Source organism: Lepisma saccharinum, chromosome 16 (genome assembly GCF_977018435.1).
Source record: "Lepisma saccharinum chromosome 16, izLepSacc3.1, whole genome shotgun sequence".
Lineage (NCBI taxonomy): Eukaryota > Metazoa > Arthropoda > Insecta > Zygentoma > Lepismatidae > Lepisma > Lepisma saccharinum.
In genome coordinates, this window is record NC_139244.1 from 33,162,012 (window position 1) to 33,178,951 (window position 16,940).

Genomic DNA, 16,940 nt, shown 5'->3' on the forward strand with positions numbered 1-16,940 from the left:
ATATTTCTGAGGAAGTACGCAAAAGCAGATTACACGATTAAAGTATCTGAAAAACAGATTTTTCTATGTAAGTATATTTTTATTGACTGGATTATTTAACAGATCAAACAGGAAGACTGCAAAATTCATTAAATGTAGTTCTATTGTATAGGTGGTTTCAGAGATATGAAAAAAAACAAATATAAGATTTCGCTTTTTTTGCTTCTGAGGCTAATTGCGACGCTAAGGGTAAATGGCGAGGAAATGTAACGGAGGAGAAACAGTCCCAAAAGTTATGGGCTGCATGTAAGTTAATACCACAGAGATATTACAGTAGGTGTAGGTTCTACCACCAGAACATTTCTATTATAATAATACTGGTTATGCTGTACTGTTAGCTAAAGATGGTGATATTTGAGAAATTTAAAAGCTTATTTGCAAAATTTTAGATAAATAATAATCTGTTAGACTGTAAACATATTTTATATCTATTCTGCAAAAGATCCGATGACAAAATTTAAAAATTGTAATCGCCCAGACAGGGACTCGAACCCTGGACAGATAGGTTAAAAGCCTAACGCTATACCAACTAAGCTATCTGGGCACAAGGTATTCTTTTTTTTTGAAAAGTTAGTTATGTTAAGAAATATATTGAAACACTTGAGAACACTCTTGGTCTGGTTCGACAGAGAAGGAGACAACATTTCCAAATTTTTACAGACTCGGTGTATTTTTCCACTATAGAGGCCTTCACTATATGTAATTCGAAACGCTAAAGTTCAGCTAGCTTCCAAAATTGAGGCAAAGATTGTGTTTGACGAGATAAACAAGTTACAATTATATCCAGTTACGGACAAATAAAGCTAAAACTCTCAGATTTACTGTACTAGCCAAGTTTTAGTAACATTTTCTTCACTTTAGTACAAATACCAAAGAAATAGGTATATTTTATTTATAATTTGACAAAATGTACTAGTATTTAATTCACAAAGTTAGGTAAAAAACAGTATTTTTTAAAAATATTGTTAGTGCCTTCAAATTTTATGTTATTTAGCCACTAACAACTGGTTTACACTGTTTGACATTCTTTAAATAGGAAAATAAGGAATTATTTGTTTAGTATTTTTACTACTTTATATTTATTTAAGAAAACAATACTACGGTTTAACTTAATTTTTAACAAATTGTTACTAATTTATATATCAAAGTTATGTTATTTAGAGTGTATGAAGGCGTATAAAGTTAATATTTGTACTTATCAGCGCAACTAACAATTATATTTTACACACAAAAGATAATGTTTACAGTTAAATTACTTGAATCAGAGAATAATATTTTACAGTAATTGATTCATTCAGCACTAGTCAGTACTTTTATGCATCAGAAAGTTTTCTTAATTTTCTATTACGCATGCTATTTTGGGCTATTCTTAAAATGTATTTCTAAGGCAAACTGGTTTAATTTTCTGCTTATAATGCAAAGTTGACAGTTTTCGCACAATGCATTGTACATTTGATATATTCTCTACTTACAATCCAAATATAATGCTTATTTAATGTATAACTAACTAATTCTCTAGCCTTCTTAAACCCGAATGTTCATGGGTGCAGCAACACATGCCTTTCATCTGTCCCTGTCCTGAGCAAGATCTATATACTCCTTTCCTTCCCTACCAATTTCCTTTAGGTCCATCTCTACATTATCCCTCCATCTTTGTTTTGGTCTTCCTATTGGTCTTTTACCGTCAGGTTTCCCAACAAGAATCCTGTATACTCTTCTTTCCTCTCCCATTCGTACCACATGATCTACACACCTAAGTCTTCTTGATTTAATCATTCTAATAATATCTGGGTATGAATACAAATTATGTACTTCCAAATTCTGTAACCTTCTCCACTCATCTGTCTCCTCATCTGTTTTAGGCCCAAATATTTTTCTAAGGATTTTATTTTCAAATACTCTCAATTTATGTTCCTTTTTCAATGTAAGGGACCAAGTTCATTTACTGTATTTAACTTTTATTTTTTGTAATTAACAAAAATTAAAAGCTTATACTGTAGTTATTATATCTTTTTCTATCAGCTTATTTTGAAATTAATATTATTAGGTAAAGTCTTTGATTTATAACTATATTGCTTTTTTATCAATTTATCTAAGAGTACACGCAGACAAACACATGTGTACACACTTTTATGTAAATAGATATGCCTTTTTTCAATATTTTAGTATGAAGATTGCACTTTAGCTATTTAAGCAAGGGTAGGAAAGGTAGGATTTCTGAGAATTTGTTGCAGGATTTTGTTGTCCAAGTATAGATGAGAACTGAGCTGGGAGACTGTTTTGAACCTTTTCATGAGAGTTTGCATGTGAACTGTATGCAAATTGAGCACTATTGACTGTGCATGCTTCTACGTTTTGCTGTTATTTTACATCAAGTCTGTGAGACTGTAGTCAGTTTTCCCATTTCAAGTAGTTTTTATTGATTGTATTTGTATATTTTGTGGGGACTTAGCAGTTTTATGTTATGAGGCACTTTGTTGTAGAATATTTTTACATGATTGTTTTGAGATATTGAGTGTCTGCTGTTTTACTTGTAATTATTTTCCTTCTTGTGTTGTGTATTTGACTATATTTTGTCCAAGTTCGTATTATTTAGAATAATTGTTATTGACTTGTAGATGTAGGGAGTAATAATCCTTTGCAAGATGCCCTATACTTTAGTCTGAACATTATTCTTAGTGTTCACTTTTGAAGCCTTAGTATTCTGGTAGTATTATTAATGTAGAGGTAAATTAGGCTGGAACGTAGGCATTTTTTCTGATAAATTATACTCACTTAGTTGTTTCAGCAGGTAGAAGTTGCATGATGGTTTACTGCTGATGATGTTAATTTGCTCTTCTTATGTACTACGTATGATGTAGCTTACTTGAGTAACTGGAATTTTCTACTGAAAAAAGGATTGCTTGTCTATTTTATTCCTATGTTGTTGAGTTTGTCCATAAGCAAGCCATGTTTTTACTCTATCCTATGCCTTGGAAGAATCTAGATATATATTGTGTTTGCAGTTTTATGTTTCTCTAAGGTTTCAGCTATGTAGTTTTTTAAACTGTGCTATGGGTGTGATTACTGATTTCTCTTTCTGGATGCCATGTTGGTTTCTGTGTATTTCTCTTGCTGCTTGAATTTGACTTAGGTTGTTTGCTTTTTTTCTTAGATCTTTATTTGTTTATTTGTTAAGTATTTTTTATTTTTTTTTTGAATTTTAATTACTTTAATTTTACATTAACTAACATATTTTACTTTAACAACAAAAGAATTTACTCTAGTATAAAAACTTCTACTAACAAAAATGTACTATTATAACTTTTAATTTTAGAAAATTGTATTTTTAAAACTTTAACTTTGAAAAATTGATTTTTAATTACTTTAATTTTACATTAACTAACAAATTTTACATTAACAACAAAATAATTTGTCCTAGTATAAAAACTTCTACTAACAAAAATATACTATTATAACTTTTAATTTTAGAAAATTGTATTTTTAAAACTTTAACTTTGAAAAATTGAATTTTAACAAACTTTGACTTTAACAATGTACTTTGAATTTTTATATGTAAAATAATATTAAGAAATAAAAAATATTTAACAAATAAACAAATAAAGATCTAAGAAAAAAAAGCAAACAACCTAAGTCAAATTCAAGCAGCAAGAGAAATACACAGAAACCAACATGGCATCCAGAAAGAGAAATCAGTAATCACACCCATAGCACAGTTTAAAAAACTACATAGCTGAAACCTTAGAGAAACATAAAACTGCAAACACAATATATATCTAGATTCTTCCAAGGCATAGGATAGAGTAAAAACATGGCTTGCTTATGGACAAACTCAACAACATAGGAATAAAATAGACAAGCAATCCTTTTTTCAGTAGAAAATTCCAGTTACTCAAGTAAGCTACATCATACGTAGTACATAAGAAGAGCAAATTAACATCATCAGCAGTAAACCATCATGCAACTTCTACCTGCTGAAACAACTAAGTGAGTATAATTTATCAGAAAAAATGCCTACGTTCCAGCCTAATTTACCTCTACATTAATAATACTACCAGAATACTAAGGCTTCAAAAGTGAACACTAAGAATAATGTTCAGACTAAAGTATAGGGCATCTTGCAAAGGATTATTACTCCCTACATCTACAAGTCAATAACAATTATTCTAAATAATACGAACTTGGACAAAATATAGTCAAATACACAACACAAGAAGGAAAATAATTACAAGTAAAACAGCAGACACTCAATATCTCAAAACAATCATGTAAAAATATTCTACAACAAAGTGCCTCATAACATAAAACTGCTAAGTCCCCACAACATATACAAATACAATCAATAAAAACTACTTGAAATGGGAAAACTGACTACAGTCTCACAGACTTGATGTAAAATAACAGCAAAACGTAGAAGCATGCACAGTCAATAGTGCTCAATTTGCATACAGTTCACATGCAAACTCTCATGAAAAGGTTCAAAACAGTCTCCCAGCTCAGTTCTCATCTATACTTGGACAACAAAATCCTGCAACAAATTCTCAGAAATCCTACCTTTCCTACCCTTGCTTAAATAGCTAAAGTGCAATCTTCATACTAAAATATTGAAAAAAGGCATATCTATTTACATAAAAGTGTGTACACATGTGTTTGTCTGCGTGTACTCTTAGATAAATTGATAAAAAAGCAATATAGTTATAAATCAAAGACTTTACCTAATAATATTAATTTCAAAATAAGCTGATAGAAAAAGATATAATAACTACAGTATAAGCTTTTAATTTTTGTTAATTACAAAAAATAAAAGTTAAATACAGTAAATGAACTTGGTCCCTTACATTGAAAAAGGAACATAAATTGAGAGTATTTGAAAATAAAATCCTTAGAAAAATATTTGGGCCTAAAACAGATGAGGAGACAGATGAGTGGAGAAGGTTACAGAATTTGGAAGTACATAATTTGTATTCATACCCAGATATTATTAGAATGATTAAATCAAGAAGACTTAGGTGTGTAGATCATGTGGTACGAATGGGAGAGGAAAGAAGAGTATACAGGATTCTTGTTGGGAAACCTGACGGTAAAAGACCAATAGGAAGACCAAAACAAAGATGGAGGGATAATGTAGAGATGGACCTAAAGGAAATTGGTAGGGAAGGAAAGGAGTATATAGATCTTGCTCAGGACAGGGACAGATGAAAGGCATGTGTTGCTGCACCCATGAACATTCGGGTTTAAGAAGGCTAGAGAATTAGTTAGTTATACATTAAATAAGCATTATATTTGGATTGTAAGTAGAGAATATATCAAATGTACAATGCATTGTGCGAAAACTGTCAACTTTGCATTATAAGCAGAAAATTAAACCAGTTTGCCTTAGAAATACATTTTAAGAATAGCCCAAAATAGCATGCGTAATAGAAAATTAAGAAAACTTTCTGATGCATAAAAGTACTGACTAGTGCTGAATGAATCAATTACTGTAAAATATTATTCTCTGATTCAAGTAATTTAACTGTAAACATTATCTTTTGTGTGTAAAATATAATTGTTAGTTGCGCTGATAAGTACAAATATTAACTTTATACGCCTTCATACACTCTAAATAACATAACTTTGATATATAAATTAGTAACAATTTGTTAAAAATTAAGTTAAACCGTAGTATTGTTTTCTTAAATAAATATAAAGTAGTAAAAATACTAAACAAATAATTCCTTATTTTCCTATTTAAAGAATGTCAAACAGTGTAAACCAGTTGTTAGTGGCTAAATAACATAAAATTTGAAGGCACTAACAATATTTTTAAAAAATACTGTTTTTTACCTAACTTTGTGAATTAAATACTAGTACATTTTGTCAAATTATAAATAAAATATACCTATTTCTTTGGTATTTGTACTAAAGTGAAGAAAATGTTACTAAAACTTGGCTAGTACAGTAAATCTGAGAGTTTTAGCTTTATTTGTCCGTAACTGGATATAATTGTAACTTGTTTATCTCGTCAAACACAATCTTTGCCTCAATTTTGGAAGCTAGCTGAACTTTAGCGTTTCGAATTACATATAGTGAAGGCCTCTATAGTGGAAAAATACACCGAGTCTGTAAAAATTTGGAAATGTTGTCTCCTTCTCTGTCGAACCAGACCAAGAGTGTTCTCAAGTGTTTCAATATATTTCTTAACATAACTAACTTTTCAAAAAAAAAGAATACCTTGTGCCCAGATAGCTTAGTTGGTATAGCGTTAGGCTTTTAACCTATCTGTCCAGGGTTCGAGTCCCTGTCTGGGCGATTACAATTTTTAAATTTTGTCATCGGATCTTTTGCAGAATAGATATAAAATATGTTTACAGTCTAACAGATTATTATTTATCTAAAATTTTGCAAATAAGCTTTTAAATTTCTCAAATATCACCATCTTTAGCTAACAGTACAGCATAACCAGTATTATTATAATAGAAATGTTCTGGTGGTAGAACCTACACCTACTGTAATATCTCTGTGGTATTAACTTACATGCAGCCCATAACTTTTGGGACTGTTTCTCCTCCGTTACATTTCCTCGCCATTTACCCTTAGCGTCGCAATTAGCCTCAGAAGCAAAAAAAGCGAAATCTTATATTTGTTTTTTTTTATATCTCTGAAACCACCTATACAATAGAACTACATTTAATGAATTTTGCAGTCTTCCTGTTTGATCTGTTAAATAATCCAGTCAATAAAAATATACTTACATAGAAAAATCTGTTTTTCAGATACTTTAATCGTGTAATCTGCTTTTGCGTACTTCCTCAGAAATATAGTTCTTTATAAATTTAGCACCTAATATAAAATAAGTCGAAGTCTAGTTAGTAAGTGCTTCTGGTACATGTAGTTACTTGAAAAATCAAATATTGGGTGTATAAAAGATAGCATTCTTGTGAAACAGTAAAAAATCAACCTCATTTCCTCGTAATATTAGCTGTAAAAGCTTCTTGCAGATTAACAAAGCTCTGGCGTGTGGGCTTACATCACCTACAATCCTTTGTAAGGTTCGTGTTGTCCTATAAATTGTCGATATACATACTAAGTCCCTAGTTACAGCCTAAGCTTTTAGTTTCAATCAGAGGATTTCAGTGTTCAAATAGTGATTGTAGCCTCGTATAATAAGCCAAATCGAAATAACCCAAATGTTGATGCACCCAAAAAATCCAGTAATAACTTAAAAAATACCTTGAAAAAGGTTATAAGGCTAAATTATTCTTCTAGCATAGAAAAAACATTTAGCAAGTGAACCTATGGTCCATATAGTAAGTCGTCTGTGAACTTCGTCTTGTCCTGTGAATTGTCAATATATTGATAAATGGTTATATTTAAAAAAAAGAAACAATGTTGGTAAGCGTCCAGTTGTGGACCCTTCGGTAAAGGCATTTCAGTCTTTATAGACACACAATAATTTTCGTTACACTAAAAATTAGGCAAATAGTCGAAATGTTAAACATTTCGTGTACTTTATCCAGTAAGCCTTAGCTAGAAATACAATAACAGCGTTACAGGCATTAAAATTAAGCAAGCTTAGATATTCTAGTGGCCCATAATAAGTATAAAATATCCTTTAAAATACTCTGACAAATAGTTGTGGGTTATCTGAGATCAAAATTTTCAAGCCCTCTCTCCTGCATAAATAGGCTCTAGAATTCACTAAGCCTCAAAATAATATTAGGGTACATAAGATAAAAAAGCAGATGAAGAGTGGTGCTGATCGCATCATCTCCAAAATAGCAAAAACAAAAATATACAGAGCCCTATCTGATATATTTAGAAAACTTTTACCTAGTACAACAGTAACAAAATACTCAGCAAACTCTAAAATAAACAAACTTTCATTGTTATTTGAGTAATAATAAGCCTAAACTTGTAAAATAAAAGGGTAGAACTTGCCAAAACATACTTTTGCATCCAAAATATAATTGAAAACTCTTTCTTGAATAGACTAAGAGGTCTTACTTTGGTAAAATAAGCATAAAATTGAAAAATAAAGGGTAAAACTTGACGAAACACACTTCGTGTGTACAAAGTTTAATTCAAAACACATTTGAATTGTGTTATTTGAGTAAACGTGGAGAATAATCCTGTAAACTTGGAAAAAAATATCTCTCTCTCTCTCTCTCTCTCTCTCTCTCTCTCTCTCTCTCTCTCTGTGTGTGTGTGTGTGTGTGTGTGTGTGTGTGTGTGTGTGTAAGTGTGCGTGTGTGTGTATGTGTGTGTCTGTGTAAGTGTATGTGTGTATGTGTGTGTGTGTGTGTGTGTGTAAGTGTGTGTGTGTGTCCAAAATGTAATAAAAAACACGTTCAAATCGTGTTATTTGAGTAAATATTAGAATAAACTTGTGAAATAAACAGATAAAAGTTGAGAACACACACTTTGTGAGTCAAAAATTTGATAAAAAATGTTGCCTGAATAGTATAAATAGTGTTATTTTGGTAAAAAATTAACATAAAGTTGTAAAATAATAAGTTAAAAGTTTAGAAAATGTCTTTTTGTGAGTCGAAAATGTAACTAAAAGTCTTTCCTGAACAGATTGAATTGTGTTATTTGAGTAATAATAAGCCTAATAAACAGATAGAAGTTGAGAACACACACTTAGTGTGTCGAAAATGTAACTAAAAGTCTTTCCTGAACAGATTGAATTGTGTTATTTTGGTAAAAATAAGCCTAAACTTGTCAAATAAACAGATAAAAGTTGAGAACACACACTTTGTGTGTCGAAAATATAACTAAAAATCTTTCCTTAATAGTATAAGTAGTGTTATTTAGGTTAAAAATAGATATAAAATTGTAAAATGATAAGTTAAAAAGTTGTAAAAATATCTTTGTGAGTCCAAAATTTAATAAAAAATGTTGCCTGAATAGTATAAATAGTGTTATTTTGGTAAAAAATTAACATAAAATTGTAAAATAATAAATTAAAGTTGAAAAAAAGTCTTTGTGTGTCGAAAATATAACTAAAAATCTTTCCTGAATAGTACAAATAGTGTTATTTTTGTAAAAAATTAATATCAAGTTGTAAAATAATAAGTTAAAAGTTGAAAAAATGTCTTTGTGAGTACAAAATTTAATAAAAAATGTTGCCTGAATAGTACAAATAGTGTTATTTAGGTTAAAAATAGGTATAAAATTGTAAAATAATAAGTTAAAAAGTTGTAAAAATATCTTTGTGAGTCCAAAATTTAATAAAAAATGTTGCCTGAATAGTATAAATAGTGTTATTTTTGTAAAAATAAGGATAAGCTGTGAAAATGTTTGACATAAAGTCAAAGTTTGGTAAAAAATAAACTCAAAATTAAGTTAAATAGCACACAGTAACATACATTTACTACCTAAATCAATAATCAAAGGGTCCTAGGTTCGATACCCCGTGATAAAAGCAAATAGTGAAAACTGTAGGCCTCGTCCCTGATAGCTCTCCCTTCTTCCTAGTACAGATATAAAACCCTTACGCTTCGTTCTCTTTGTTCAAAGTAAAGTTCTCGCTCCAATCTAATTGGGTATCCAAAAACCTCGCTAAAGCGTCCTGTGCCTTAGGGCAACCCTGAGCGGAATATTAATTGGCGGCGGAAACCGGTTCTACAAGCGACGCATAGCTTCAGAGATTTGACCATTGCTGCGCATTCTCAGACATCCTTTGTTGTCTGGTTGAATCCCTCCCCTGCCCTACGGCATTGCATACCTTTCTCCTGTTCTTGCGTACTGGTTAACCTTGGAAAAACCGGTTCTGATTGGTCAATCGGGTTCTGACGTTGTGACGTCATTTGACCTTGACCGCACTTCCCCAAATTCCTTTCTCGTCTACCTGCGCGGAATATTAATTCTTTCTCTCTGTCTGGCATCAGAGCGGAGTTCAGATTCTGAGACAGTATTCTGTCTAGCGTCTGAGACCACCGTCTTTTATAACGTAATGCAATTATTACATAGTACTAATTAATAATATTACATATCGCGGGTTCAAATACCGGGACCGTCTCCTATCGTAATTGAACCTGTACCTACACCCATTACCACCGTTCATAGCGGTTCATAAACCATAGAAAACTTATTTTCAATATTATAAACATTAATTATTATCGATTTATACATTACATACTTTGCAGTAATGAATATAAAACCATATGCATAGCGTTTAGTACCTCTAATTACCTTCTATATACATATTTTTCATAAAATAAATAAATATATATTCATAAAAGTTATAAACATGCAAATACATAAATGTAAAGTATTCTAAGTACATGCAAATAAATTCTAAGTACTTGCGAATTAATTAAAACCCGTGCAAATTAGTTCTAAGTACGTGCAAATTAATTGCGAATATTAAATAGCGACAGACGTTATCTAATTCCTCAACTACTGTCATCCCTGAACACCAATGGTCTCAAATATAGAGCAGTCGTATACTTATTAGGCTGTTCTATATTTCAGATTACAGGTTCAGGTTGCTATTTTTCAAGAAGATGTATTATATTTCTGAAACTCAAATCGAATGCACTTCTCTGTTACCTCGAGAAATATATAATCTAATATATATATTAGATCGTTGCACATGAAATGTCGGATTTCGGGATTACGAACTGACAGCATTAATGGAGTCTAACCCTCGCCAACTTGTAAGGGACATGGCATTGACATTGGGTGTACATTATTCCGCAATTTCTTGGCAGTTGCAAGAACTTGGAAAAGTCAAGAAGCTGGAAAAATGGGCTCACTGAACATCACATAACGTGTCGACTACCGGAACCGAAATGTTCCGTTTTTGCACAGAGTAGTGACATGTGACGGAAAGTGAATATTATATGATCGTCGCCGCTCTGCACAATGGCTAGGTGCTGATGGGGTCACAAAACTCCCTTCGTCTGAGGAGATAATGGTGACTGTTAGTGGTGTTGCTGGCACTATTCGTTCTTGAGAACTGGTGATTCAATGGATGCTGAGAAGTACTGCACCTAGCTGGATAAAATGCATAAAAAAATTACGAGTCAAGCTTCCTAAACTGGTCAACAGAAATGAAGTTTTAGTGCTTCACTACAACGCAAGGCCCCACGTGGCAAGAACAGCAGTGCAGAAGCTACACAGCTTGCACTATGAGACTCTTCCGCATCCACCTTACTCACCAGATCTATCGCCAACCGACTACCACTTTTTTAAGCATTTGGACCATTATTTGGCGGGGAAAAGGTTCACCAATCAAAGACGCATTTGAGGAGTTTCTTCTGTCCACTACCAAATCCGACATTTCATGTGCAAGAACCTAATAGTTTGCTATTTTTATATAGTAATACTTACTAAGAGTCGACCAATATATGCTTGTCTCTTTGGCCGATATTCAGAAGAGCAACGTATCCATCATGGCAACCTGCAGCGAGCACACCTGGATGATCCTCAGACCACCTGACGACAGTTACAGCAGATTCCATATTGTATGAGCGTTCGGGTGTTTCTGGATTTTTTACTGACCAACAGCACACAACGCCTTTCTTCTCTTCAGCATATTGAAACTTTCCATATCCTACGCCCAAAATACGCTGAAAAAAGGAAGATCAATATGTGTATTACGTGTATACGTTGTATATATTTGATATATGTGTACGTTTGTATGTAGCTACTACATATGACGTGTGCATTTGGTTAAAATGAGCAGAATGAAAAAAAAAACTCCCACACAAAATATAATCCAAATGTTTCGTTACAAATCGTTAATACCCAATATCCAAGATCAAAATTGGCAACATATTGGGCGTTATATTTTGTGATCCATTTTTTATGCTATTTATGCTTTTTATGCTATTGAGGAAAGTCACCAAAACTGATATAGTACTCCTAAACCGACACGCCCCTATTTCACAGCCGAGAAGTCCTGCCACTGCGTGGCAAGAGGGTAACTCTATTCTCTAGGCTTTCAAGATATTGTGCGAGCAGCGAAACAAGTGTTCGTGACGGTTTTATTTGTGTAGGGAGAGATTTTTGTTTTGGGATGATTTCAATATTTTTGTTTGTCTGTCCATAATGCTATATTATTCATAGTGGAAGGATGAGAAAAGTTTTATAGTTTTAATCACGTTATTGTAGATAGAATAACAATTCCAAACATATATTTTTTTTAGTTGGGAAGATGTGGTGTTTGTAGATTTTTTAGGTTATTGTTGTTGATGGCGTCGTTCCCTAAACCGACATACGTCAAAAATTGAGTTCTCTAAACCGTTGCGCCAGATAAAGATGCCTTAGATTCTGACTGTAATTTTTGTGAAGGACTTTTTTCTGCGGATGCCAGTGAATAACGTGTATGATGTGCAATCTTTGAGCTCATGTTCAGTGTGCAGGTGCAGTACATGACCTGTACTCTGTGATTTCAGAAAATGACTTTATTTGTGTTGCCATTGAGGACTAAATAGGCTAAAGAAATTACATTTCTTTTCATGTTGATGAAAGGAATTGCTTTATTCTCTAGTAGAAGCCATTAAAATATTATCACATACATTCGTTTGTGTTGCTTTGTAATTTGATTCCATATTTAAACAGGTATGTCGGTTTAGGAACCCATTTTCTCAGATGACAAGATTGTGAAAAAACTATTTTGTGAAACAAAATGATGTTGATTGATTTGATGTTTTAAGTCCACTTTATGCACAGTAAGGCTAATTGGGACTGGGCCTACAGTTTAAAGTGGGATCCGAACCACTTAGTGCCTCCACCGGGTATCGAACCAGTGGCGAAGCTCCTATGAGGCTTTTGAGGCTTAGCCTACCCAAAAAAATGTTGAAATTAAAATGTTCTTATACCCTGTAACAATCAAAGTTCGTTAAAACGAATTAAACTATGTAATCCAAACGTTTGGTTCCGCCGATCCTTCCATATATCTCGTCAGGCAGGCCAGAAAGAGAGAGCGCGTTCGGGCCGAACTCTGAGGCTTTTGACGAAAAGCCTCGCGTTTAAAAGGCAGCTACAGCGTGAGCTCTGTGTACTGGGAGGGGAGGGTGAGGGGAGGGGACCGCCGATTCGCTGGGTAAAAGCGGCTAGCCTCAGAACCAAACCTGTTGTGCTTCTTCTCGTGCAAAGTGCGTCCGTCGTTCACGCGCTGCATTGTTGAATGTTAATTTACTTCAAGTGCATCCGCGCGTGTGTTTGTGTGTGTGTCACATAGTGTATTTATGTTATAAAAATATAATACTGTGAAATTGTGTTGGAAACTCTAAGATGATTTGCAGTAAAATAAATGTAAGTGGACAAGACTTCGTGGCTCTCAGATCCTTGACCTACGAAATATTGGACACACTGACTGTGCAACTGGAAATACGTTTTGGAGATCTTGAAAAGATAAAATTTGTTGAATTGGTAGACCAAAATAGCTTTGGGGAATATAAACTACATTTTCCTGTGATGAAATTAATTAACCTTCTGTCCACATATCCATTTTTCAACAAAGAACGATTAAAAAATGATTTAAAGAATATCTGTGCTGATGAAGAAAAGCATTTACCTCCTGCAGACCTTCTAAAATTCATAGTTAGCAATGATCTTCAAACAATCTACAAAGAAGTAACACAACTTATCAAGTTTGTCTTGACATTCCCAGCTTCCTCCGAAAGAAGTATGAGCACCCTCAAGAGAGTAAAAAAAAATATCTCCGTAATTCAATGAAAAATGAAAGATAAAGTTCTCTCAGTCTCAGTACAATAGCCATTGAAAAAAAAACTGGTTAAAGAACTTTCTATTGATCAAGGCTTCAAGCAAAGAGGAATTGATACTTTTGCGGCCAACAAGAATCGACGCATGAACCTGCTGTATAAAAAAAATATAAGCAGATTTTTCAGCCTACCCAGTATTTACGCCTTAGCTTCGCCACTGTATCGAACCCGGGACCCCTTGATTACAAGGCGACGACGCTACCACTGCGCCATCGGGGAGGCCCATCCACTCTCAAAATGATGTTGTAATAGATCTTGTTACACAGCTTATACTTGGGAATGGAATTGATGTTCACATTGATGTATTCCACTTCGGACAATCCTTTCTCTACTCTGAGTTAAGCTTAAAAGACAAAACCGTATGTCGGTTTTGGTGACTTTCCTCTACTAAAATTTGCGAGTAATAAATATTTCATTCTTGCCAAAAGAAAATTGTCTCACACATGAGTTACGCACAATTCTGTCCTGATTTGAATATGTTTATGGAGTTAAGAGTGTCAAGTATTCCTTTGGTTCTTTTTGTGAAATTTGATAGAGAAAGTGAACACAGATTAAGGAAATTAATTGAAATAAAATAGTAACCTAGCAAGTGTTGCTGAAAGTTAATGCAATATTCATGGAAAATACCTCCGTACCGCCTCTTCCTGTGATGGTGTTATGAAGGTAAATGCATACACTGAGGTGTTATTGTCAAATTATGGATATGCTTTAAGAAATCATGGAGGAGATTGATTGATTTGGTTTATTTTACTTCGTTTCTCTGCCACTGTTGGCTAATCATAAAGATGAGGATGAGTGATGATATGATGAAATTGATGAAGGGACACTCACAAAGAACACTCAGCCATTTCGGGATTCGAACCCTGGCGTCGTAGCGCGCTATCCTAAGAATTCCACCACGGAGAACGGCTCATAGAGGGGAGAATTTAGAAGTGTTAGTAATTTCATTAATTTTGAAAAACATTACTTTAAAACAATAAAATGTAAGAAATGGAAGTACTTGTAAAAACTAAATATTGAAAGTTTGTTCTTTTAAAAAAAAAGTGCCATTATTTTGAAAACCATAATTACAATGAAATGGACGCTAACAAATGGATTCTCATCGGATGGTAACACTCTGTACAGAAAGGGGCCTTTCTCCAGATGTTTTATGATTATTGTTATCAATTCAATTAATCTTACTCTTAATGTATCAGCACATACGAAATTAATTGGATGCATTTCGAGGACAGGATAATGAAAAGTATGGCTGAAAAATCCCATTGATTTTATGTTCTATTACTACAAAACAGAAGAAATGTGTAAATAACCTTTCTAATTATATTATGAACTATTTTTATTAGAGTGAAATATAATCCACAAAACTTGATTTAATAACATTAATTATTAATTATACATACCTGGTCCGCTGGATTCCATGACATACTTGTTACAGTAAAATTGTTCAACTTCTTCGTTTGAAATGTCCACAATAAGTCTGGATAGTATTTATATTCATAATCTTCCGCCTCTGAAACATATTATTTCGAATTTATGTAGCTCTTATATATATATAATATACGGTAGTTATATATAATATTGTTAGTAATGACATTTTGAACGCCGGATACATTCGCATTTCGTATAATATACTGCTGGACAATGAAAACCGGACACTTTAATATTTGACATCTGAATTGCAATAACAGCTCGCAGGTATATTACAGAATGTTCGGCAGATCATGTAGTACCATATGCACCATTCATAGGCTCGGACTTTGTTTATGCATTCGAACTTAATTCAGTTTCTGCAACATTTAGTTAGCCCTTGTACCAGAGCTTTTATCGACCCATTGCGTTATCACAAAAAATGCAAGTGTCCGTTTTTTTTGTCCAGCAGTATATATAATTGAAACTGACATCTAGGTTCAGGCAGACATTTTTAAACAAGATGTATTATTTTCTTGAAACGCAAATCCAATATACTTTGCTGTAGCCACAAGAATTTTTAATGCAACTAATGAGGCAAGATTCTGAGGGTGGGGAATTGCATCATTCTACTGATGGCCTTCTTGTATGTGAAGTAGGGTCTTTTGTTACTATCTAGCGACTAATATTAACTGTTTTTATTGTTACTGATGCGAACAATAGATATGATTCTAATATTGAGAGGATATTTAGCTACATAAAATACATACTCATTTCTCTATTTTCAGATGATGCACTCTGTGAAAAGGTGCGTAGTTGTTCAAACATAACCAAAGAGTTTACTTGTCTCTTTTACAAAGAGACACTTTTGTTTCCTTGACGACCTCCGTGGTGGAGTGGTTAGCACAGCACATTACGGTGACAAGAGTCCCTGGCTCGAATCCCGGGTTGGGCATGGTATTGTGAGTGTCCCTCCATCACTTTAATCATATCTTCACCCATCCTTATCTTCGCAATTAGCCAAAGTGGCAGAAGAGCAAAGTAATTAAAGCCAAACCAATCAATCAATAAACTTTTTATTTACTTATTTAAGGCTGATATGTTTCATTAAAAGAACACAAAATAATGAAACTGAAGAGAGAAGTTCAGAGTAGTTTTTAAAATCTTAATGTATTATGGAATACAATATCAGCACTTACTTATATTATCCGTCATTCCTTCAAAAATGGTTTGCTTATCTATATACTCCGAAGCAGCCAGAATACGTTCTATAACCATCAGTGCGTGACGGAAACGGGGGTTCCTTGCTATTCTATCAAACGTTTTTTCATTACTTGTCGCCGTCACTTTTTCAGTTGTGACAAGTGCTGCTCTTTTCTCCAGTTTGATTTGCAATGATGCAATCCTTGACGCTACAAAGTAAAAGAACAACTCATATAAAAGTAATATTTAATTTAAGTAATTGAAAGATACATACTCACAACAAGGTTCATGGTTTCTCGTACACGACAATGCTCGCCCTCACACAGCCACTATCGTCCGACAGTTTCTGGCTAAGAAGTGGGTGGTGCAACTTGACCATCCACCATACTCGTTAGATCTGAATCCTCCAGATTTCTTTCTCTTCCCACGCCTCAAAATCGCTTTGAAAGGTCAGAGATTTGAGGATATTCCGGACATCCAACGGAACGTGACGAGGTTTTTGAACACCATCCCGAAAGAAGACTTTTCTAAAAGTTTCCAGGACATGTACAGCCGTTCTCAACGGTGCATAGT

At 33.3% G+C, this 16,940-nt stretch overlaps 1 protein-coding gene across 1 annotated transcript in view; it reads right to left on the reverse strand.

The window, feature by feature from the left end:
• LOC146000010 (dynein axonemal intermediate chain 4-like) overlaps positions 1-16,940 on the reverse strand; it is an 87,325-nt gene that overhangs the window by 27,432 nt on the left and 42,953 nt on the right. Inside the window, exons 9-11 of the mRNA XM_083137315.1 lie at positions 16,364-16,576; positions 15,158-15,267; positions 11,359-11,597 (exon numbers count right to left, since the gene is read on the reverse strand). Coding sequence (XP_082993441.1) covers positions 11,359-11,597; positions 15,158-15,267; positions 16,364-16,576 — 562 coding nt within the window. The remainder of the gene's footprint in view (positions 1-11,358; positions 11,598-15,157; positions 15,268-16,363; positions 16,577-16,940) is intronic.